Consider the following 24,165-nt stretch of genomic DNA (forward strand, 5'->3'; position numbering starts at 1 on the left):
ACACACACACACACACACACACACACACACACACACATAATAAGTTTTTATTAATTCAAAGGGCCACTTATAATGTTTTGTTTCAAGGCCGTCAGGTTTTTGTCTCTTTGCATAGAAGTGCTCTTTGCATAGAATATAAATGGTAATTTAGTTAGGAAAACATGGAAATTGTCTTTTTTATCCTATTGTTGGTCATATATGTTTGCTTGAAATAAACCTTTGAAATAACTGAAATAAATTATTTTGTAACTGTAATGTGGAACTACTTCAAAGCTGTAATCAAAAATAAATTGCACACCCTAAAACGTTTGTCAACCAATCAGAATCAAGCATTTAATGGCACAATATGTAAGATTGTTTCATTAAAATATCCAAGAACCACTAGAACATTGTAATATATTTTGCTGACTTGTGTACTTACATTATCCCAAATGTTTCGAAGAATGTTTAAATCCAGAGAAATAAGCAATTTTAACTAGTGACACGGACCGTGTCTATAGTGTCATTGTGTCGTCTGCCAATGACGGCATAACCCCTCGATTTCCGGTTTTGTTTTGTAGAAAACATGGAAACACCAAAGACGCTTTAATATGTTGTGTGTTTTAATAGACCGGTGACGACCGCACAGAGTAGCATTATAACAGAACGTTCAAATGTATCTAGTATAATAAAACAGCGCTGCTTTACCCCACATACGCACGACCAGAAGGAGCGGAAGCGGTTGACTGTGGCATAATAAAAGCTCTGCTGCTTTCGAGCCGTGTGTCACGCTTGTTCAGCGGCCTCATTTCGCTTCGACGGCTTTCAGCCTCACCCTGCTTCATTCTACTACGTTAATAAATCATTAGCTCATCCATGAACATGATTTCTGCCCGAGTTCCGTCGGATTGCATCGGCTGTGGGGACAACAACTCCCATGATTCAACACTCAGTCACGGCGTCATCAATCAAACTACGCCTTTGTCTCTTTGTTTATTTTGAATACGCACCCTCTAGCGGTGAAAATTACATATTGTGCCTTTAACAGCCTCATAGTATAAATATATATGCATATATAAAATCATAAAAATCATAAATCAAGTTAATCACATAGTCACATGTACGTATTGATGTTTTTGGTGGTAACTTGGACTATCAGCCAAGGCTGTATAGCTGTTTCCCACCGGCTCTCAGCTCTGGGTGTGTGCCACATGTGTTTAACATATCAGATATTGGACAATAGGGGCTTGTTATGTGATACATGTTGTAAGAACTGTGTGAGAAAATCACATCACACTGTTTCAGTTCACTTTCTGTACATTTACGACTCAACCCCCCTCTCTGTGTAATCAGTGCCTTCACTTAGAGAGGAATGCAGGCACTATGAAAGACATGATCTCATACATAAAGCCTCAAAGGCGCAAGATTTTTTCAGAATTATTTTTTAGTACATTAATAATGAATTATAGTCATTATCATTTAATACGGATTGAATGAGAGAGAGGATTGACTCATTCTCTTTATTTTAGTCACGTACAAAAGATTTTATTTGCATTTCAAATTAGCCATTATTATTTAATAAATATGATTAAATCTAAATTCACATCTAAATTAACTGGTTATATTCAAGTTTACAATATTATTTAACAGCACTGAATCAACATAAATATATTCTATTATACCAACAACAACAAAAATAGCGCTTTATAATAACAATCACATGTTGCCACTTTTTACAGTGTCAGTACAGGGGCAAAATAATATAATCTTGATCTACGTTATCGCATGTTGTGCACATTCTATTGTGTTGATGATAACAAAGGCGACTTTGTCAGATTAAGTGCAAAACTGAAGTGTTGGTGTCTTTGCAGTCTCAGATTTATAAGAACACTTTTTTGAGACTCTAGTTACTAGCACAGTTTGTTTTGACTTGATATTTTGTGCTTTCATTTCATTTTACTTATGTTCTCATTTTTGTTAAATGTAGGCTTACATTTTAAAAGGAAAAAAAAATAGTAAAAGTTACTAGTAATTTTCTGCCAGGACATTATCCGTTAAGTTTACAGATATTTACTTTAACCGCGAAACACAACATAATGCAATGCATAATTCAAAATATGAGTAAAACATCTGTTAAAATCAATGCCGAAAATTCTATCATATAGACATTTAGTATAATGTGAAAGCTGTGTCCTAAAGAAAAATGAGTTAAGAATCACGGCTGTAGATCCCTGATCCTTAATAATGTGTCTTTCCAATTCATGTGCTTGTCCTAAAATAAATCAAACTGTAGTTTCTCAATGGAGTGATCGAGTCCCACCACAGCTTGACATCACTGCATGCTTCACTTCATAAAAGAGCTGAAAACAGGTTCTTTGACTGCTGGGACAGTAAGGATGATATGCTTGTGACTCTATAATGGCAAAAGTGATTTAGGAACAACTCCAGTGATAGTACTGGTGAAATAAAAGCAGAAACATGTTTTTGATATTAAAGGGTTAGTTCACCCAAAAATGAATATTATGCTGTGCTTTACTCACCCCCGAGGCATCCTAGGTGTATATGACTTTCTTCTTTCAGACAAATCCAGTCGGAGTTATATTAAAAATTGCAGTCATTGCAGTCAGCAGGTGTTGCATTGCTTCAGTCCAAAAGAAGTTAAATAAAAAGCGCACATCCATGCGCAACGCTGACCTCATACGTCATCCGCCCGGAGCTGCTTCTGTGTACAACTGTTGGCGCAAGCTAGATTAAAGTAATTATTACGTTATGAATATGGATATTTTTCTTACAAAAACGCATCGATTTGCTACACTCTTAAAAATAAAGGTGCTTCACGATGCCATAGAAGAACCTTTTTGTCTAAACGGTTCCATAAAGAACCTTTAACATCTGAAGAACCTTTCTGTTTTACAAAAGGTTCTTTGGGGCGAAAGAAGGTTCTTCAGATTATAAAAAGGTAAGAAAGAGATGGTTCTTTAAAGAACCTTTGACTGAATGGTTCTTTGTGGAACCAAAAATGGTTCTTCTATGGCATCGCTTGAAGAACCTTTTGAAGCACCTTTATTTTTAAGAGTGTACAGGAGGCCTTTGTTCACCCCCCGGAGCCGTGTGAGATACTTTTTTTAATGCATGGGCGCTTTTTATTTAACTTCTTTTGGACTGAAGCAATGCAACACCCACTGACTGCAATGATAGAGCTTGAAAGATCAAAGACAATTAATATAACTCAGACTGGATTCCTCTGAAAGAAGAAAGTCATATACACCTAGGATGCCTCGGGGGTGAGTAAAATGCAGCCTAATTTTCATTTTTGGGTGAACTAACACTTTAAGCCCAATTCCCTGAAAACAATTCAAAACTCCTTGCTTCTGACTTCTCCCAGCTCTTCTGCATTATCACAGCTGTCTTTATGTTTCCGGGGATTCTTTCTGTGTTGTCTCCAGGTATCTATTGCACTGCTTACCTCTTCTCAGGCAGAATGGTTCGCATTTTGGAGCAGAGTTCTTGGCCAGGCGAACTGGATTCTGTCGCGAACCGACTGCAAATTGAGAAAAGAGCTGTGCCATAAAGTAACGCTGCTACGTATTGTTTAAGAAAAGAAAAGCCAGAATTGTGAGATATAAACTCGTAGTTGTGAAGGGCTTTTAACAAAGAAGGAAGGACAGAGTTGAGTATTAGAAAGGGTCTTTGTTCTCTTTGAACAGAAAGAACAGCGCTCCACAAACCTGCATGTTTCACACTCAATTGAATCTCTCGTTCAGATCATTATGTCCATTCATTAGCACGGGGAGAACAGGCCAAAGCCTGCCACAAAAGCAAACACAACAGAGCAGTCTGGGAGGCCAGACGTTACACTCTACAAATAACATACTTTAGCAGGAAACTGACAATTATTTAGACTGTATATAATACTTCCCCATCTACAGTTGATTCTATTACAGGGCAAATTATAAGTCCATAAATATCTAAATGCGCTCAAAAAAAAAATAATCCGTAACACTTCAGTTTAGGGACCTATTCTCACTATTAACTAGCATGCACATTACTACCATATTGGCTATTATTATTATTATTATTAACATTAATATTAAGCATTACAAAATATTTATTTTGTTATAATTTCATTAACAAAATCAACAACTAAATAAACAAATGCAGAGCACTAATTCCTAGTATGGGTAACCATACTTGGCTACATTTCACTTCACTTCAAATATTTACGAGAAACACTTGAGGCAAACTTGATGCTCAAAGGAATAGTTCACCCAATTATTATAATTTTTTTTATAAACAGTGCTTGATCTGTGCATATTTCTCTCCTGAGTCAGATGAGACCATTTGTAGAAAACAGATATTATGGATAGAGGACTTATTTGTCTGCTGGAAACAACCGTTTGAAGTTAAAAACGTCTTAATGATTGATTTGTTTATTACAAACATGCAGTTTTTCACTTCACAAGGCACTAACTGATGGACTGAAGCGGTGTGGATTACTTGTGGATTATTGTGATGTTTTTATCAGCTGTGTGGACTCTCATTCTGACGGCACCCATTCACTGCAGAGATTGGTGAGCAAGTGATGTACTGCAACATTTATCCAAATCTGTTCTGATGAAGAAACAAAGTTTTTATGATGGCTTGAGTGTGTTAATTTTCAGCAAATTTTCATTTTTGGGGCGTGAACTATTCCTTTAAATGAAACAAACAAGTCTCTGGTAAGAGCAACCAAAGAAGCACATTGTTTCTAAGGAATAATGGAAATAATGTTTTGCAGCTTCAAAAAAAATGAGAAATTAAAAAGAAAAATCTGTTTATGATCTTAAAGAAGTGAAGATATACTCTAGCAGAGTGATTTATTGTTGCAGAAGCACATGCAGCAGTATAGAGCTGCACCTGCTGTGAACTGGGATCCTTCGGTGGAGAGGATGTAAGACTAAAGGTCAGAGGTCAGCTGTACTTATGAAGGGGGTAAAGATTAACGCATGAGATGCGAACATATCCCCAGAAATCATTAGCTCACTATGGTAAACGCCAGACGTTTTTCTACATATATGTGCTTGTGGGTAAAAAAGCAAAAGAGGGTTCAGATGGAAAGTTGGAATAAATTTTTGCGGCATCAAGCAAAGGCTTCATTCACAACATCCAGCCACAGCTGGCAGTCATTTGCTAACTGACTCCTTTGACAGCTGTGTCCTCTGGGAGTGAATTACTGGGGGCTTTTCCTTTAACACCCCATGATGCACTGAGCTCATAACCCCAGCACTGCCTCCCACAGCAGCCTTACAACACGCTGGGAAGACTCTACCTTACAGCATGAATGAAACAAAGATGTCAATAAAAGGAAACAGAAAACACACAGATATTATTTGTATTTGGAAACACAGCTGAGATGTCTATGTGAAACACTTAAAGATTCTGCTACCACACTAAGTTTGTCCCTTTCATAAAGATATAGTAAGTATAGTATAAAGTTATCTTCTTTACTTTTTTGTTGTTGTTGGATGTTTCTAATGAAAGGGTGAATAAGTTCAATAGCATGAAAATATATTATAATATAAAATATTGAAGTATGTGCATACATGCATGCTATATCTGATCTTTTTATGCTCATTCCTATATATAGTGATAAGCAAACATTACAAATTTGAACATTTAATAATAATGTATCAAATATTTCTGAGTGAATATGATCTCCAAAATATAATATCAAATATTAATATTGTAATATACAGTATTTGTGTGTGTGCTGTATATATTTTGTGTGATTAAATATCTACTGACAGTAATTTAACAAGTTAAAAAAATTGTAACGTAATTACTATATTGTTGTTTAATGGCAAATATTACGTGAAATATAGTATTTGCCATCCAATCTCTTTTAACTGACCAATGGTCCACAATTTCACCATTTTATGTTCTTTACACACACACACACACACACACACACACACACACACACGCACTCACACATATATATCCATACATATATGAAGTTTAGCTGCAAAGACGGTTAACTCAGTTTTTATTAATTTTCTTAAATCATGTTTTTTATTCTGTTATCTTGTTTTTATTGTGTTTTATTGTGTTAGTTAGCTGTATTTTGTTTTTTGTTATTATTATTTAATCAAAACAACCCAACTGCAGTTTGATAGATATTAATTGGGATGCAGGATTTAAAAAAAACCCCATGATTTTTGAACATTTTTAAAAACAGAGTTATCTGTTTTTGCAAATTAACTGAATATATATATATATATATATATATATATATATATATACATATATTTTTTTTATATATATATATTGAGAGAGTGAACAATTCAATATCTATTAAACATTAGACAAAAATGTAAACATTTAATTGGCTATTTTAATGTAGTTTTCTAGTTGGGTTAACTCATTTAAAAGATATAACATATTTTATGTTGTACACATTTCTAAAATTTCTAAATTAAGGCTAGCTCAGAGATTGAAAGATGCTTCCCTCGTGAGTGTGCTCTGAAAGACATGCAGAGCTGCTGTTGTTCAGTCTGTGTAGAGAACCTTGAGCTTCATTATCCCAGAGTGCTCTCTGATGTTTTTCTCAAAGAAACTGAGTTGGTTTTGCAGCAGCACAAAAAGAGAGAGAAAAACACAAGAGGGTGGGCTATCGTTGCCCGCCTCTCCAACCTTAATGAAATTCCAAACTTCCTCTCATCCTCCCTTTATTAGTGTGTGTGTGATGTAAGGAAGAACAAGTACGCACTTCTACTTTTTACACACTTTTTAACGCATTATATAGGGAGTTTTCGAGAAGCCATACTGTACATAAACATATATAAATGCAGACATATGTAGAAAACATTCACATTAGCCTAACTAAAACGTATTGTCATTGCAATCTAATATATTTCATGCATGTATTATGTACTTTGGAGGAAGTTTTATATTTCTAAAACACCCAGACGCCGTTACAATGTTTTCATCTGAACATCACTGCTTAATTCATCAACAATTTAACACCCATTACCTGCCAAAAGCAGCGTGTTAAGCCGCAGCTGCGCGCATTTTCCGGCGGATTTGCGAGCGCGTAATGGAAATTACGCACTTTGAGGAAAAACGGAACCATTTGTAATCGTTACAACAAAAGACTGCGCTCAACCTGGCTGACCAGTGGAGCTGTACACTCATCCTGTAATTGCAGGCTTCCCCGAAGAACTTCAATGCTTTGGCCAAGCCACAAATGAGAGGTTTAAACACTTCCAACATCAAACAAAGAAGGTCTACAAGAGCTCCCATCAAGACTGTCAAAGGAGTCTGTGTCATTTTTAACATGCTGAAGCCTCTGACTGTCATGGCTCATGATCTATCAGAGGAATGCCCAGCGCTGATTTCCTGAGAAAGGGAAAGTGTGAACAATGCATCTTTAATCCTCTGCCAGTCTCATTCCAGGCGCGCGCGCGTGTGTGTGTGTGTGTGATTCACTGTACTCAGATAACAGCCACAATGAACCGATGTGAAGAAGGGAAAGGAAATGTTTTTACTCATGTTCTTACATGTAATGTAACAAATAAGTCAACAACAGAAACATCCACTATGTATTAATATCATAAATGTCCTTATAATAAAATAAATAAAATAGCATGCAGAGCAAATAAAAAAAATCATTATTTATTATTATAGTGGTCATTAAGCATTATTTATTGATTAAAGCATAATTTATATTTCCTGAATTAAAACGGAAAAACGCTTACAATAAAACCGTGCTGGTGAGATTACAGAGAAACTGTGTCACTGGCGCCACCAGCTGATTAGAGTATTACATCACACATTTTTTACAATCTACATATAGAAACATTAGCAAAAAAAATAAACATTGAGACCCAGCTTAAATAATATCTAAATAAAAATCATAGTAAATAAATAAATTATATTTGATCTAACCTTACGTTACTTAAATTATTCATTTACTTTTTGTGTGTGTGTGAAACAATGTACACTGAAAACTATTTGGTGTAGGATTTAATTTAAATAATTATAACTCAAAAATTGTTAGTAAATTTCACAAATAATTAAAAAGAAATGACAGCCTACATTAAATTAAACATTACATTTCGATGTACAAAGAAATAAATAGTATTTTTATTTTCCAATAATGAACTCCAATAATGTTTTTTTTGTACTGCTTCAAAAAATATGTTTCTGCAAGTGTTATTTTTGCATCATTGAGAAGATTTTGAATTAGTTTTTTTTTGTATTATCCATTTTAATTTAAATTTTAGTTAGCTTTAGTAATTTTGTTGTGCGTTTTTGTCATTTTAATTTGTTAATGTAAGCTTTTAACGTATATATATATATATATATATATATATATATATATATATATATATAATTATTATTTTTTTTTTTACATTTTTAAATTAAATTGGTTATTTTACATACAAGAAGTTAAACTAAATGAAACAAAAAATTTTGCCATGGCAACTAGCTGAAATAAAATATATTTTAAATGATAGTTCACTTAACATTTATTGTATTTCAAGTAACATTTTTATATATATTTTTATGTTTTACCATGATAACCCTGGTTCTTAATGTGTAGTGAGGTATTAGTAATTTTTTAACTAATCAGTAAATGCTTAGGACATCATTAACTATTAACGAAGATCATTCTTAATAAAGAATAATAAATATAAATAGGCTAATATTAAAATAATAATTGAATGTAATAAAATAAAATACGACAGTAGGTAAAAGACTATGCCTATTGATTTTAAAATAAGGACTATCCTGCAATATACAGGCCTTCAGTAGAAATAAGATCTTTCATGCAATAATTCAGTCTTCTTTACTAAAGGAGTAATATAGTTCTAACTAATTACCATCTGGAACAGTAATGAATTATTGCACTATAGCCACAAGGAGGAAGTATCACACCAAAAACTACCACAGCTCTGTAACATGCCCTTTACCGGTAGGATTTTGAATTGAAAACACAGCTGCTACAAAACAATATTAATGTCACATTATGTATCCAATACATTTAGAGTTTACTGTTAAATGAGAACGTATGCAAAGGCTACCCATTTCAAATAAAAACAGTAATGATGGTGATTTGAATGTCTTTTGATGCATTAGCTCTGCGAAGCCGATAATATATGCTTGACTGACTAAATAAAAAACATTTATTTATTTATTTATCTATAATTGAATTCACTTTAGTTTTTTAATTTTAATAAAACTACCAGAACAGACACTGACATCGGACAGATTGTCCCAGATCTCAAGAATGGTTTGCATGTCTCTCAAAAGATTCCTTTATGGAATTTGACTACAAGCCACGACTGTGCACATCAGGTATGTGACAAACCGATGTCTTGCGGCTGAAGTTCACACATGGAGGAGCACGTTTACCGTCAAACAGCGCGTTCAGGTGCACAGCATTTGCATATGCTACTGATAATTAATAACGAGCAGCAGTAAACAGGTCATCTCATTCTCTGTTCCTCGTTTACATTTATAGGCCAGTGGCCGATAAAGGTTATTTGGGTGCTAGAGGTTAAGACATAGGCTACTTCTGGTACCACGCCTTGCCCTAATAAAGAGGGCACACAAGTGAGAGCCGCAGGGGTGATGAGTGGAGCAGATAAACTCCTCCAGCCTCTTTCACCAAAGCCACTCTGAATCAGAAAAGAGCGAAGTGACGAGACCAAAATGTCTCCAGCAGTACAGTGATTTTCACTACATTTACAAATCAATTATTGTTTATGCATTTAAGATTTAAAACAGCCACGTCTTGACTTCCACATACACGACTATATATTGAAATATTATTGAATGGTTCTTTGCAGCAGCTTTGGTTCAGCAAATAACCTTTTTTTTTGTCAAGAAATAATTTAAGTTAGCTGGTTCAAAAAGTTACATTACAGTAGCTACATTTCGTTACATTACAGCTTCTTCAGATACTGGTTTCGTGTTCTTTAAAGCACTCGTAGTTTGTTTCATACGACTTGTTGAGAAACTAAAAACGGTTATTTTTAATGTTTTTCTTTCTAATTTTAACCTTTATTTTTAAGTGTCATTCACGTAAAAAAAACGCGCAGTTGTTACCTTAACGTAAACAACTACATTCTAATAGCCAATGACTCTTATAATGGGATAACCTAATGTCGATTTAGTCATATTAAATAATAGAATGTACTTGAAACTGACGTTTATTAGAATTAAAACGATGAAGGCTACCCTATTTAAATAGTTCCGTGTTTGCGCTACTTTAATGTAGTTTTTTAATGCTAGAGAAAACATGCGTAATTCTGTTCTACTAACTTGCACAGACGCTCAACCTACTTCACTGCAGCTCTACTAAAATGTCTGCAACATACAACATGCATCATATCTTCATTACCACTACAACAGCCCAAATGCTGAAAGTTTGGAGACGTTAAGGCGCGAGGCGGAGAACAGTCTTTGCTTCGCCCTCAGGGCTGGAGAGAGAGAAAAACAGAGAAGCGAGGAGCCAATAAGAGCCGAGCGTCCACCCATGTGCCCTATAATTCAGAGTTTCTCATACTAGATCCCTGCCATTACCTTCAGTGCTGCAACCGAGGGAGTTCGAGAAAGCAGCTCATCTAGGATTTTGTGTTACAGGCATCGTCCTGAACTAAACGTCTGCATGTTTTGTTCAACTCTGCCAGGGAAATAAAGTGGACGATCGTTGTTGTTTTTTTCCCCCTCTAAAGGATGAGTGGACCGACATATGACAGGAAGATACCCGGTATTTCAACCGATCTTTCAGGCTCTATGAGTTGCCATCCGACTTCTAAGGACTCTCCGACTCTTCCAGAGTCATCGGCTACAGACATGGGTTATTACAGCAGCCATCACGAATATTACCAGAGTCCTCCATACCCTCAACAGATGAATTCATTTCATCAGTTTAATCTGTCTGGGATGGGGGCATCAGCTGGACCTTACCACACCAAGACAGAGTACCCTTACAACACTTACAGACAATATGGACATTACAACAGAGACCTGCAGACGCCACCTCAAAGCGCAGGTGAGATTTTGAAATATTTATTTTGATTATTTTTAAATATGCCAGAGGTATGCACTTAAAAAAAATATATCGGCAGCATTTTTCTTCTTAATATCGGTATAAAATTGTGTTTTGAGAGGCTCGATTAGCCTATACTAAGAAGCGTTCGCGATTCTCTTGAAAAAAAATATATAATTTAGAGTTATTTACTTGTTTTGAACATTTTACTCTGTATTACTATCCCACAAAAGTCGTTTATTTAAATGATTGTTATACATGAAATATATTTAAGCAGGGTAGAAAGTTCCCTCTACTTTATCACAAGAGATTTGCGGTCGCTGTAAAACAATTAGGCTATGACATTTTCATTGCATCTATAACACGATTAATCATTATTACTCGGTGCTGAGTCAGGCTAGATGTCACGGTATATTTTATTGTTGAAGTAGGCCTACAAATGACTAGATATGCTACAGCCATTAAACTTGAAGATGATTTAACTATATTCTCAAACGGGCATTTCTTTATCTGATAGCTACTGCCTACCACAGCTGACATACATTTTATTTTACTCATATAATGTCGCTTGTTTAACTTTCAAGAGGCAGATTTGATTAATTTATGAATTTCAGTGACTTTTTAATTTGCGTCACAATCCCAAAATGAAACCAATCGGTTCTCGGCTTTCTTTTAGGTCCTGTAACCAACCTAGTTTGCCATAACGTGGTCTATCATTTTTTTCTTTCCAGTCAAAGAGGAACCAGAGACTGAAGTTCGGATGGTAAACGGAAAACCCAAGAAAATCCGCAAGCCGCGCACCATTTACTCGAGTTACCAGCTCGCCGCGCTGCAGCGCCGCTTCCAGAAGGCGCAGTATCTGGCGCTGCCGGAGAGAGCCGAGCTCGCAGCACAGCTGGGGCTCACGCAGACACAGGTAATAGGCTACTGGAGCTCAAATTCATTTACAATTCTGTTGACATAATTACTGGGCTGCCACTTGACATTGCGTTTACAGCTTAGGGCACTTCTATCGCTGACAATGAGCACACTGAGATAAGTAGCAAGCTTATCAGGCCATAAAGCGTTACTCATGTCAGATGTGTTGAAATGTCATCGCTCATATTCTTACCACCGTAATTAATAAATTAATAATTGTTATTTATTTGCAGTGTTTGCAACAAAAATATGTGGAAATCACTTTGTTTCGTTATGTTTTCAAAAGATATCGCCATGGAAAATGTTACAGCCTACAGGATATTACAAATCGACATATTATTTTCGTCTGAACATAATTATGGGCAATATATGCACTGTCAAAAATATTGTCATCATTATGTTCTAATAACATCTTTGTTTCTATTCATTTAAGAATATTTTTATAAATGATTTAATGATTTGATTAAAAATGTCAGCGTTTATACATTATACAGTGACTGTTTTAAATTATTTCGACTTTGTTAAGGTTTTCAAAATGATATTAATTTGATAAATGTAGCCTAAATGTATTTTCGTGGCGCTGTCTGTCGAGGCAAACGTCACATATCTAAAAGACTTTTAAATACTAAAGTGTTTGTCATATATTAGTGATCTGTACAATTATAATTACGTTACATACATAATAAATGGTCAAACAATGATCAGAAGCGACCTCCTTGATCGTCTATTCGGTAGGCCTCTACCCTATTTATCGAAAGGTGAACGTGCTTTGACATGTAACTTGTAATCTATATTTTTTGAAATATTACTGAAATGATCAAACCATGTTGTTTTGTATATGTACAAAATAAATAAATAATACATAGATCTACATGTACCAAGATCTCCCAACATTTAGTTTTTAAGCCTCTGATCCCCCAAGCCTTTCGTAACCAGTTCAAAGTAGAAATACTTAGGCCAATCACTTTAGCACCACTTTAGTTTTCTTTAAAAAAATGTAAGGCAGCAATTCAGTTTAATCAAAGAGTCGTTTGAGTTAATATTGTTTACAATGCCCAAAAGAAAACTGACGTGAATCGTTATTTTATTAATTTTAATTTTTTGGAACAGGTCAAAATCTGGTTCCAGAATCGGAGATCCAAGTTCAAGAAACTTTACAAGAACGGCGAAGTTCCGCTGGAGCACAGCCCGAACGCCAGCGACTCCATGGCCTGCAACTCGCCTCCATCCCCTGCTGTTTGGGACAATAACGCGCACTCTGGCCAGGTCAACCGGGGGCAGATCCCCCAGCCACCCCTCAGTTCCACACCCCCCTACATGGAAGATTACAGCAATCACTGGTACCAGCAGGGATCACATTTACAGCATCCAGTGCACCACCCAGGACCACCACAGAGCGTGGGGGCCGTGTATTAATAGACACTGATGGAAGAGTTTAATATAAGAGGGAAAAGACTTTTGAAAAACTCAATATAAATAAGCTGAGAGATGCTCCGCGAGTATCTGGAGTGGAACAGCACACCTGTGTTTGGCGTTTTGTGGACTGTTTAAACGCATATATGTCGATATATGAATGCTTTGTGTTGAAATAACAGTAGTGTAATATTAATAATAACAATGTCTCAATGTGTCCCGGCTACTCAGACCTATTTCATATGCACATAGGTGTAGGTTAAACAATGTAAAGGAAGTTTAGAGTGGTTTTAAATTATTATGTTTTATGACTTCCTTTGTTTTCATGTTTTGTTAATTGATAGGTGAATATTAAAAATGTTTTAAAGAACAATTGAACCCCAAATTGTGTCGTTATCAGCCTCACCACCCACAATGTGGGCTGGTGTTGTGCGCGCGTCAGAGACTCAGGACATAAGTTATATAGACTTGTACAAAATGTTGAAAGCTGTACATATGTGTTTAAATAAAGCAGAACCACTAAATTCGAAAGACAGAGACTGCACGCGGGTGCTCGAACCATTTTTTTAATTCCTGTAAGTAGTTTTATTGTTATTCTGTCAAACTGAATAAATGCGACTTGAAAATATTTCCTCTGTTTGCTTTCTGTCAGAGCCTATCTTTATGAGTTGCACAATTCCGTTTGTGATTATTTACAATCTAAGGTTTGCAGTGATATCGCACTGTTTGGACTCTTAGGGAAGGGTTAAGTCAGACAGATGTTATTTTGTGATGTGTTTGCATGCATAAGTCTGGTAGGGCTGCGTGCAAAGAGGCTGTAGGAGGCGACAGGCGAGCAGACATGTTGGAGTCACTGGATTTTATTAGTATTCTGTTGGCAGATAACAAGATAGACTACAGCGAAGGAGGGGGTGACTCCTGAAACAAAGCCTTGAGCTTTAGGTATAGTCGGTCACAACAAGAATCGACAGGGGAAACAAAGGCATCAGACGTAGGCCAAGAAAAACCCCAAGAGGTTCCTACAGGTATATGCATATTACAGAGCGACGGTATTTCAAAGCGGCATTTAACATGTTCCCTCCCAGATTACACCTTTCCGCGGTTTTGATTTCTTTTCATACCAATACATATTATCGGTATTTAAGAACGTGTACTGACTTTATGTAGCCGAATAATGCACGTAGAATGTCCACATAAGTAGCCTACAGGCTAACACATTCAAAGTTCCTGTCCATTCCAGTTTAGGGTATTTTGAACTCGACTCTCACATGGCAAACGAAGCAATAGAATTACATGTTTTGTTTATTTTACTCTTTTGTCTCTTAGACAACAAATTCAATTAGAATGTGAAAAGGTTTGCGCAGTCTCAGGTAGCCTATGTCTGCTGGGTTGGTGCGTGTCTGGTGGTCTTGAGTTTACCAGCATCAGATGTTTTCTGGAAGAATTTATTTCCTGTAAGTCCTACTGAAAACATGTGTTGTTGATGTTTATTCAAGGAAGTTGGCTAGAAGTCGTTCAGACGATGCCAAAGCATCAAATTAGGTGTGAAAAAATTATATTATCCGTCATGAGGCTTTAAAGGCTTTTAAGGTGCTAAAAATCAGATGGAATAAATACAATGAAAAAGTAAAAATTAGACAATGGTCGTTTTATGTGCTCTATAATTTAGGCTACTCATAACTGACCATTAGGTTTGGGTAACAATTTATAGTAGGCTAACTTAAAAGAATGCATCATACAAACGTTACATAAGGCTAGGCTACATTCATTTATGAAACTGGAAATCGGTTTTATGACCTTTCTAATTATTTTAGTGTACACTGATGATCAGTTATTAATCGTATAATGGAAAATTGATGGTTAATGTTTAAAAGATATTATTGTGTAAAGTGTTACCCTGACTAAAATCGAAATTATAAAGATGTCATGCATTACTTAAGCGTCATGCCTGTACAATTAAACGTACGTAGGCCTAGCACGTAGTGTTCCGAAAACATCATTCATTCATCTTGTGTTGTGCTTTTAATGTCTCAGACAGCTTGTTTACTTTCGGCTTTTTTGTGTTTTTAATTATAGGCTAACACATTCAATTAAATATAATAAAACAACATACGGTACGCATATCAGACCTTCAGAAAATCTTAATTGTTAGGTGTTGTCTGAACACCTTGTGCTTTATGTAGTTTAATTAATTAACCAATCTGCTACTTCACAGAGAAAGGGACGTGTATGATGAAAGACATGTTAAAAAGCTCGACTTCTTGTATCATGACTGTGAAAAACGGAAAACAGACTTCATTCAAGTTTGTAGGTCTTGCAACATGCCCTTTGGGTTTACGTGGACGGGCGCAAAACCATAATTTGAACCACAGAAACCAAAAATAATCTGGTTTCATGCAGAAATCATACGACTAACCGCTAATGCGGTTCATCATTCAACCCCCTTACGCGGACTGTGACTAAAACGTGATCCAATATGCAAATAAGCTGAATTTTCATGACTGGAATCCTAAATAGAGCTATTCGTATATTCAAATATAGGCCTATCGCCTATATTATATTATTTTTTATTCATCAGTGATGTATTTTAGAACAGACTTTTTTCCAAGTTCGTAGATTGGTTCTACGTGTTTATGGCTGGTTATTAAAATGTATTTTCAATGTCTCCTATAAAGTAGGCTATGATATTGGAATATCAATGTATCCACCATTCTCTTGGGAATATTAATATGTAGATGAGTAATTTGTGGGCACTCACATGGACCTCATGGCAAACACAGCAGTGCTTCTTTAGGACAAAACGTTGGGAAAAGTCAAATATTATCTTAAAAATAAAGGTTCTTTATTGGCATTGGCAATTCCATGACATGTAGAATCTTTGTGGAAACTTTACATTCCACAGAACGTTCTTTATAGTGGAAAAGGTTATTTAGATATTTTAAATGTTCTTCACACTAGGAAAAATGGTCATTTTAAGAACTTTTCACTGAAATGTTCCGCAAGGAACCAAAAATGGTTATTAGAAAAATGGTTCATTTAAGAACTTTTTAATGAAAGGTTCCTCAAGGAACCAAAAATGAAAATTTGAAAATTCAAAACCCCCATTTGGAATTTTATGGAAATAAAGCAGTTTGAATACCTTCAAATAAATCTTCATTCTGTTTAACAGCAACCGTTGTAGCTTTAGTAACAAGAAGCATAAACAGTCCATCTGCGTAACCAGAACTGTAAATCTTGCATCCAAAAATACCACTGTGATATCCAACGCATAGGTGGATGTGGATGTGGATGCTGATGCTGACAGGGATGAAAAGAAAAAATGTGAGATGCTACTGTAGTTAGATTAATAGCATAATAGATCGAGATGGTTAAGATGGTTGGTTGGTTAACTGTGAGTAATTTCTGGGCATTTCATAGCTATGGAATTAGTCATGAAGATCTTATAATACCCGCCTCGCTGTTGTATGCGATTGAGTTACTCTCCTACCTCCAATAGAGAAGAAAGAGTCATATTCACACCTAAAACCTGTCAGGCCACTTAGTTCTTCTTAAAACATGATAATCCCGTCATCTGTGTACAATGGCCATAGCTCAAACCCTAAGACATTTTATCCCCTCTAATGTGTTTACCACTTTCATGTGAGGAAGCTATGCCATAGGGTCCATAAAGAAACGACTGCTATCTGTTTGATACAATATTTGCAGTTGTAGTTGGGCCATATGTAACGTATCTGTTTTCCGTTGGGCTTGTTCGTGGTGTGTGGCCTTCAATTACGGCCTATGATCTAGGTGGCGTCGTCTTGGGACTCATCGCTCACTCAGAGAAACCCGTAGCCAAGCTGGGTGTGTGGGCTGAGATGGTCACCTCGGCCCCGTGTGCTCCGTCCGTGCCTGAACTGTTGAACTTGAACATGATACTATGATTCAGGGCACCGCAACACCTAAATAAAGATAGGCAGGGCCAATCTTTACGTGTTTGACGAGAAACCGTATCCAAAAAATGGCACTGGAGGCCTCTGGGGTGGTTGAACAGGAGGTCAACTGCGGTTGGGACATGCATGTGTTGCCATGTAAAGACAGAGGGCAGCTGCCCGACACCCGCTCAAAGCCCAGGTCCGCAGGCTTCACTCAGCAGCATCGTTCTGGTCCAAATGTAAATAAATTCAAATGAGAGAGCTTTTCTTGACAGCTGTGAACCACTGAACTCTCTTTCACCCCGCAAACCGGCGAAGATTTTGGGAACCGGTTTTGTCCTTGTCCTTCAAATCTCCTCCAGGCCTCGAAATCCAGTCGCGAAGATTCGTTTCCGCAAACGCTGATGCACTGCAATTAAAACTCACCAGGCACCTCGAAGTGCTGGAAATCTCTTCAAACCCCTATCAGTCCATCCCATCACCCTTTAGTGCTCTCCCAAATCAGCTTCCCACATAATTGCCCTGTTTGAAAGCCCCTTTTCTCTGCTTGTCCGACTTGAGCACCCATTATTCTAATCTCAAGATGTAAAATTGCCCATAATTTCCCTTGTGAGGGCTCGCTACTTCATTCAAAAACACTTGTCTTCTCTTCCCATGACTGTCATCTAAACGGAGCAACATAAACTCCACAAATCAAACTCTGGGATGGGAGTATATAAAGAGGCGCATGGTAAAATCATTTCATACTTTAAGTGCAGAGAGATGGTTTCCATTTACAGAAGCGTGGTGGATTTTTAAGCGTGGCTCGTCACCTATCGAGGGAGAGCAGGTAAGTGACTCTGCGCTAGTGATTCCGACTAGGACTGTGGAAGTAAGCAAGAAAATACTGATTGTGGGACTGTAGAGTCATCGCAGTAAATCTCCCACAGATGTTGCGGAGGCTCATAAATGCGTATTATTGTACATGATATTAAGAGTTTCATGCAGTAAAATTTTGTCATTATTGTTCTGTGCATGAGAGTTGCATGTGACAGGCATTATTTTATCTTATAATAAAATTCACTCAGCAATTTAATTGACATTATTTGTAGTTTGTGATTGATTTATTCCAAGCTGAAAAAAGCCCCACACTGTCCTGAATTGGTTTGGATCTGAAGAGCTTGAAATGACAGAGATGCTTTGTAATATGCCTGTTTAAACAAGGCTGTTTAGACAAGACCCTGTTGAGTGAGTCGGGTCAAAGTCAGGTCAAGTGGACCCCGCATTCCTCCAGGTGGCATCTTGTTACAGTGGATCAGAACAAAATCTGCACCCTTTATTTTGTGAGGATTCATTATCTTTATTGATGCGTTTTTGCTTTGCAAAGGCCAAAAACCTGTATTTAGACAGCATTATGTATAGCCTACAAAAAATGTTGTTTTTAAGAACTTTTGACTGAACGGTTCTTTGAGGAAGTCGCGTCACGTTTTTCGACCTCTTTAGACGCAAAATGAATGGATACGAAACCTATAACCACGACAGGAATAAGCGCACCATAAATCATGGTGAATCACATTAAATGAGCATCAGCGTAATTTTGGGATGCGTTACAAATATCTTGTTCGCGGTATTTAGATAGTTTAAGCACTGATTATGTTTTCTCTCTTGCATTTGATTGAATGTTGTGGTGATTTATCATGGTGGCATCACGACATCAACTCAATCAGTACTTTGAATTATTTTTACTTTAGAAAGAAAGGAGGAAAACATGTTGTGGAAAAGCAGATGTTTGCTGATTTGTTACAAACGTCTTGAAATTCGACAGCTAGTCGCGTATATATAATTGAATTGATCAAATTTTATTTCTATGGTTCGGACTAAATAACTTCAAAAACGCACTTCAAAATCCATCTTTTCTGCTGCATTGAGCATCTAATTGTTATTGGTTATTCATAATTCAGCTGTTAGCTCATCTATCCAACTGCGCGCGCAATTTCTTTCTGCAAAAAGCAGAACAATTACATTGGCAATATTTCCGAATATTCCAAAATTAAATTGATTTAAATCGGACCCTCTGGACCTGAAAGATTTTTATGTGAGCGTACTTTCGCTTATGGATACAGCGTTTACTGACATTTTTGCAAGTCACAATTCCATTCATATTTAAAGTAAAATAACAAGCGCTCAGAACTGCTAGAAAAATAACGTGCTTCAGGTGATACGATATAAAAAAAATAAAAAAAAATCCTAGTCAGAGTCGAATAAAATCAGATCGTTATACAGCGTTTACTGACATTTTTGCAAGTCACAATTCCATTCATATTTAAAGTAAAATAACAAGCGCTCAAAACTGCTAGAAAAATAACGTGCTTCAGGTGATACGATATAAAAAAAAAAAAAAAATCCTAGTCAGAGTCGAATAAAATCAGATCGTCCCAAACCTGTATGAGTTTTTTTTCTTCTGTTGAACACAAAAGAAGATATTTTGAAGAATGTTGTTTTACTACCATAAAATACAATGGTCAAAAAGTCAATGGCTACTGTTAATTGTTTGGTTACCAATATACTTTCAAAGAAACTCATACAGCTTTGGAACAACTTGAGAATGAGTGAATGATGACAGAATTTTTGCATCGTTTTCATGCACTGTTCAAAAATGAAAATTCTGTCATCATTTACACACTTTGCAGCAGCACCAAATGTTCCTATGTATATTCTGATGGTTTTTACAGAGGGATTTCTTACATTCATATGCCTTGATCATAAATAATTCATACATCTCAACCTCTAGTTTTCCCACACCTGCACAACGGGAAAAACGAAAATCTGTAGAACACGGACGCTGCCTGAACATCTGTGAATTTATAAGTGATGTATTGATAAAATTGGTGTAATCACATATTTTGGCAGCTTCGTTTAATCAAAACAATCTCATTAGTTCTGTGCTATTTTTTTATATTTATTCCAGAAGGCTAGTTGATATGCCTTCATAGATCTATTTCACTCGCGTTTATTATTAACAATATTATTAAAACGGCTGTTCAAACATGATCGGCATTATTATACGCTGTTGTTTTTAGTAAGCTACATACCATGTGACTGCACCAGGCCTTTAAAAAAAAAAAAGAAAAGAAAACAAACATTAATACCTTAATTCTACGGACATCATAATTTAAATATCAACATTTCTATAAATCATTCATAACATAGTCCTTTCATAAATCCTTTATTTCAAGCACATTGTAAAATATCTGAAAAGGTTGAAAAGCTACTGAAGTGTACAGGGGAGTAAAACAGTCCTTTCCAAACACACTAAGCAATAAAACACATATGAACACCGTAAAGGAAAAAACCTTCACAGGTTAGGCAGGTGTCAACACGGAATGGAGTCTCTCTGGCTCTGTGCTTCCAATTTCAATCACATCATCTGAGGTCTGGGCACAGGATCCTGGTGGTGTGGGGGATACCAGTGACCGTAATTGTTCATATAACTGCTGGGATGCATGGGTGCCACTTTGTTGGCCATAGAGACCTCCCAGAGCTGAGAGAGACCCGGAGAGCATGGAGAGGATGAGGAGGTGGTGTGAAGAAGCTCCCCTTCAGGTCCACTGGAGCCATGCTTCATGATCTTCTTATACTTGGAGCGCTTGTTTTGAAACCATATTTTAACCTTCAGCAAACAGGAGAGAAAAAAAATAACATTACAATACTTGTAACAAGAATGCAGGCCACAATCTATCAAACAGCTTTCAAGACATTAGAGGTCTATTTTTATGACACCCTTTTTTTTATGATGATATAAGATTATAAAGACACTCTGAAGAATTTGCCAGACAGCTTGAACGGTCTTTGTTGAGATGGACTCAGTGACATTTCTGCGTTTCATTACACACGTACTCAGCAATTGTTCCGCCCTGCCATTTTTATGAAGGCAGTGAAGCATGTGTCTGACAACAACAATCACAGCGTAAAAATATGCTTAGATTTAGTCGAACTGAAATGACTTCCAGAGAATTTGCTTGGCAGATTTTGATAAAAGAATCAGGAATACATTTAGCGTGGAGTTGGTACATATTGATGCAAAAGCCACCCACCAATCATTAAAGGGATAGTTTACTCTCAACTGAAGACTCTCACATAATGTATTCACCCTCAAACCTGTATGAGTTTTTTTTTCTTCTGTTGAACACAAAAGAAGATATTTTGAAGAATGTTGGTAACCAAACAGTTGACGGTAGCCATTGACTACCATAAAATACAATGGTCAAAAAGTCAATGGCTACTGTCAACTGTTTGGTTACCAATATACTTTCAAAGAAACTCATACAGGTCTGGAACAACTTGAGAATGAGTGAATGATGACAGAATTTTTGTATCGTTTTCATGCACTGTTCAAGAATGAAAATTCTGTCATAATTTACTCACTTTGCAGCAGCAAATGTTCCTATGTATATTCTGAAGGTTTTTACAGAGGGATTTGTTCTATTTGAACATTTACATTAGATATTTGAAGTCAGTTAAGTTGTCATCTAAAATCCAAACATCATTGGCAATGCTGTTTTAGTGATTATGCAAACAAATTGCATAATTTTATTTGTTGTTTGTTGATTTTTAAATATAAAACTTGAAGTGATTTATGTGTCAGAACTTTTTGAACATCTCCAGCACATTTTAACAATACCGTGATAATACCGATAACCGTGATAATTCTGGTCACTATAATCGTGATAAGAAATTTTCATACCGTTACATCCCTAGATCATACTATACATAACCTAATATAATGTAGCCTAACCCGTAATCTTGTTCCACATCTGCTCTGCAATAAGTCCTGCCGTATTAACAAGGCCTCGTAGCGAGCAGGAGGAACACGCTACAGTTGTATGGTCCCAAACCGAACCTTTTTTTTTTTTTTTTTGCCGTCATTGCATTCTGTAGATATAGGCTATTGAAAAGTGCATTAGCAAACTTGATAACAAATGCCAAAACAGACGCATACAGAATCTTGTCTCAAAACCTCACACTTTGAGGTTTCATGAGGATACTCACTCGTCTCCTCAGCCCTCGTGTGCGCCAGAGTACTGCTGTGGTTGTTTGGCTGGTAAGGCATGTAAGCACCCGGAGCAGGAGCGCTCACCGGCCCGGGGTAGGCGTATCCCAGCGGCCGGCTGTAGTGGGACGCGGTGGAAGGGTATGGAGCATCGTGCTGGAGGTGTCCGCCTGTGTGCAATCCATGTACTGGGTAAATATTGTGTGCGAATCCGGATAAATGCTGCTGGTTGCTTGCAAGTCCGTGGCCGAACTCTAAAAATGCTGATTTGGAAGGATCTGAACTATGCAGCGCATCAGACATGAAACTCATAGACATCATTAACAGTCAAGTCCATAAAGCCCGATGATGGTCTGAGTGCTGCATTGAACGCTCACTGCGCACGAAAAACACCTTGAACCGGATCCATCTCAAAATAATCCGGGATAAAACAAACGTCCACGAATTTCTAAATAAAAACGCAATTCCCAAAGTCACTGCAGTGAATCTCATAGGCGGATACGAGTTTATCTTTCTTAAATCATGACAGAACCGCGCAATACCGAAGTCACCTCGGGCTCGCGGTCCTGCGTGTTTCTGACTCACTCGCGCTCCGCAACAGCGCGAGCTGATTGGTGTGTCACGCGACACCGGGGAGAGCTAAATGAAGTTGATGAGCATTTGCTATCGAATTATGCTGAGCCCTCATATCGATCATGTCACATAATAATGATCTTCAAATTAAACACTACCTTTACATAAATTATTTGAAACAAACCACAGGCAAAGAGAGCTGCAAAATACTTACAGCAATAATTGGCAAAAATCTTTCAATGCAATGCAACTTTACAGTCATTCTCTTGCATATAGCGGAAGGTAGGCTACTCTCTTTAATTCAAATATTTGTAATGAAAAAGATTTTGGACATTTTCACAATTATTAGTAATTAGAATGATTAGAAAAGGAGTAAAACCACTTGTGACCAAATGAATGCATGATGGCAACAGCAGAGCATGATGTCACACTGTATGAGTTCATTATTAAATATGATATTATATTAATAATAGAAATAAATGAATTATGCAACGACCATAAAACACAAAAACGTATATTAAAAATATGAATGCATGTCAGTATATTAATGCATGCTTCTATTAATGCATGTCCTGTTGAAAATGTGATTATGTGATCGTTCTCCATGTTTATTTAACTCGGTTTGGTACACCTGAGTGGGATTGCTTAGAAAACCTTTTCACAAATCGAGTGGATTGTGTCCGTTGTGGCATTTGGCCGGAATGGAGTTCCACCACCTTCCATTCAGAAAACTAAAATGATTGGAAGTTTGTTTGTTAATCCATTCCATTCCTCCAGTCCAGTTTTTGTTTGTTCCAGCACACACATATTCCTGCTACTTTTAGAAAGTGGACCCGCAAAAAAAAAAAAAGAGGAGAAACTCCGAATTGTGCTTTAAAATATGTATAGGCTAATGAAAGTAGGCTATTGGGTACAGCGAATATTTACATTAAAATACGAATTACATACAGGTCTACACATAAATATCGAATGAGCTGGAAGTGTGTGTGCTTTTAGTCTACGTAAGAATTTAGAGTTTAGGTTTTGTTTTAAATACTTACATTTAAATTGAAAAGTCTGGGAAATACGTCAAACCGAAGAAAAAAAAAACCCGGTAAATTTCACCTATCAAACTAATTTTTGCGAACTATTTTAAATGTATAATACTCAATAAATTAAAACTAGACCTACTGGTTTTTCTAACATTTTTAAAATCATCCAAGGAGGCAGAAAAGGTTCCCTTATTTGAAGAACCACCACAGTCTTACAGCAGCTGTTTTTCGCTCATCTGACCGTGAAATCACAAAATGCAACCAAGCGCT

The 24,165-nt window shown here is 36.6% G+C and overlaps 2 protein-coding genes and 1 pseudogene across 2 annotated transcripts in view; 1 reads left to right on the plus strand and 2 right to left on the minus strand.

Moving 5' to 3' along the window:
• The window catches only part of itga3b (integrin, alpha 3b), a 56,372-nt gene extending 52,901 nt beyond the window's left edge, over window positions 1-3,471 (minus strand). The window contains exon 1 of the mRNA XM_016290044.1: window positions 3,446-3,471. Within this exon, the coding sequence (XP_016145530.1) occupies window positions 3,446-3,471 (26 nt within the window). The remainder of the gene's footprint in view (window positions 1-3,445) is intronic.
• Window positions 3,472-10,545: 7,074 nt separating this feature from the next.
• On the plus strand, window positions 10,546-13,961 carry dlx3b (distal-less homeobox 3b). Its single transcript, XM_016290069.1, has 3 exons — window positions 10,546-11,020; window positions 11,749-11,933; window positions 13,046-13,961. Exons 1-3 carry the CDS (start codon window positions 10,702-10,704, stop codon window positions 13,349-13,351), a joined length of 810 nt encoding a protein of 269 aa, XP_016145555.1. The 5' UTR covers window positions 10,546-10,701; the 3' UTR covers window positions 13,352-13,961.
• Window positions 13,962-20,518: 6,557 nt separating this feature from the next.
• Window positions 20,519-22,843, minus strand: LOC107598653 (homeobox protein Dlx4b pseudogene; annotated as a pseudogene).
• Between the last annotated feature and the right edge of the window lie 1,322 nt (window positions 22,844-24,165).

This window comes from Sinocyclocheilus grahami, unplaced genomic scaffold (genome assembly GCF_001515645.1).
Source record: "Sinocyclocheilus grahami isolate Dianchi unplaced genomic scaffold, SAMN03320097.WGS_v1.1 scaffold253.1, whole genome shotgun sequence".
NCBI lineage: Eukaryota > Metazoa > Chordata > Actinopteri > Cypriniformes > Cyprinidae > Sinocyclocheilus > Sinocyclocheilus grahami.

Excerpts from the sequence above, each read along its gene's own strand:
- dlx3b (XM_016290069.1), top strand. The coding sequence starts at position 10,702 with ATGAGTGGACCGACATATGACAGGAAGATACCCGGTATTTCAACCGAT. Across the intron at positions 11,021-11,748 it reads GACGCCACCTCAAAGCGCAG|TCAAAGAGGAACCAGAGACT; the intron begins GTGAGATTTTGA and ends TTTTCTTTCCAG. Across the intron at positions 11,934-13,045 it reads TGGGGCTCACGCAGACACAG|GTCAAAATCTGGTTCCAGAA; the intron begins GTAATAGGCTAC and ends TTTTTGGAACAG.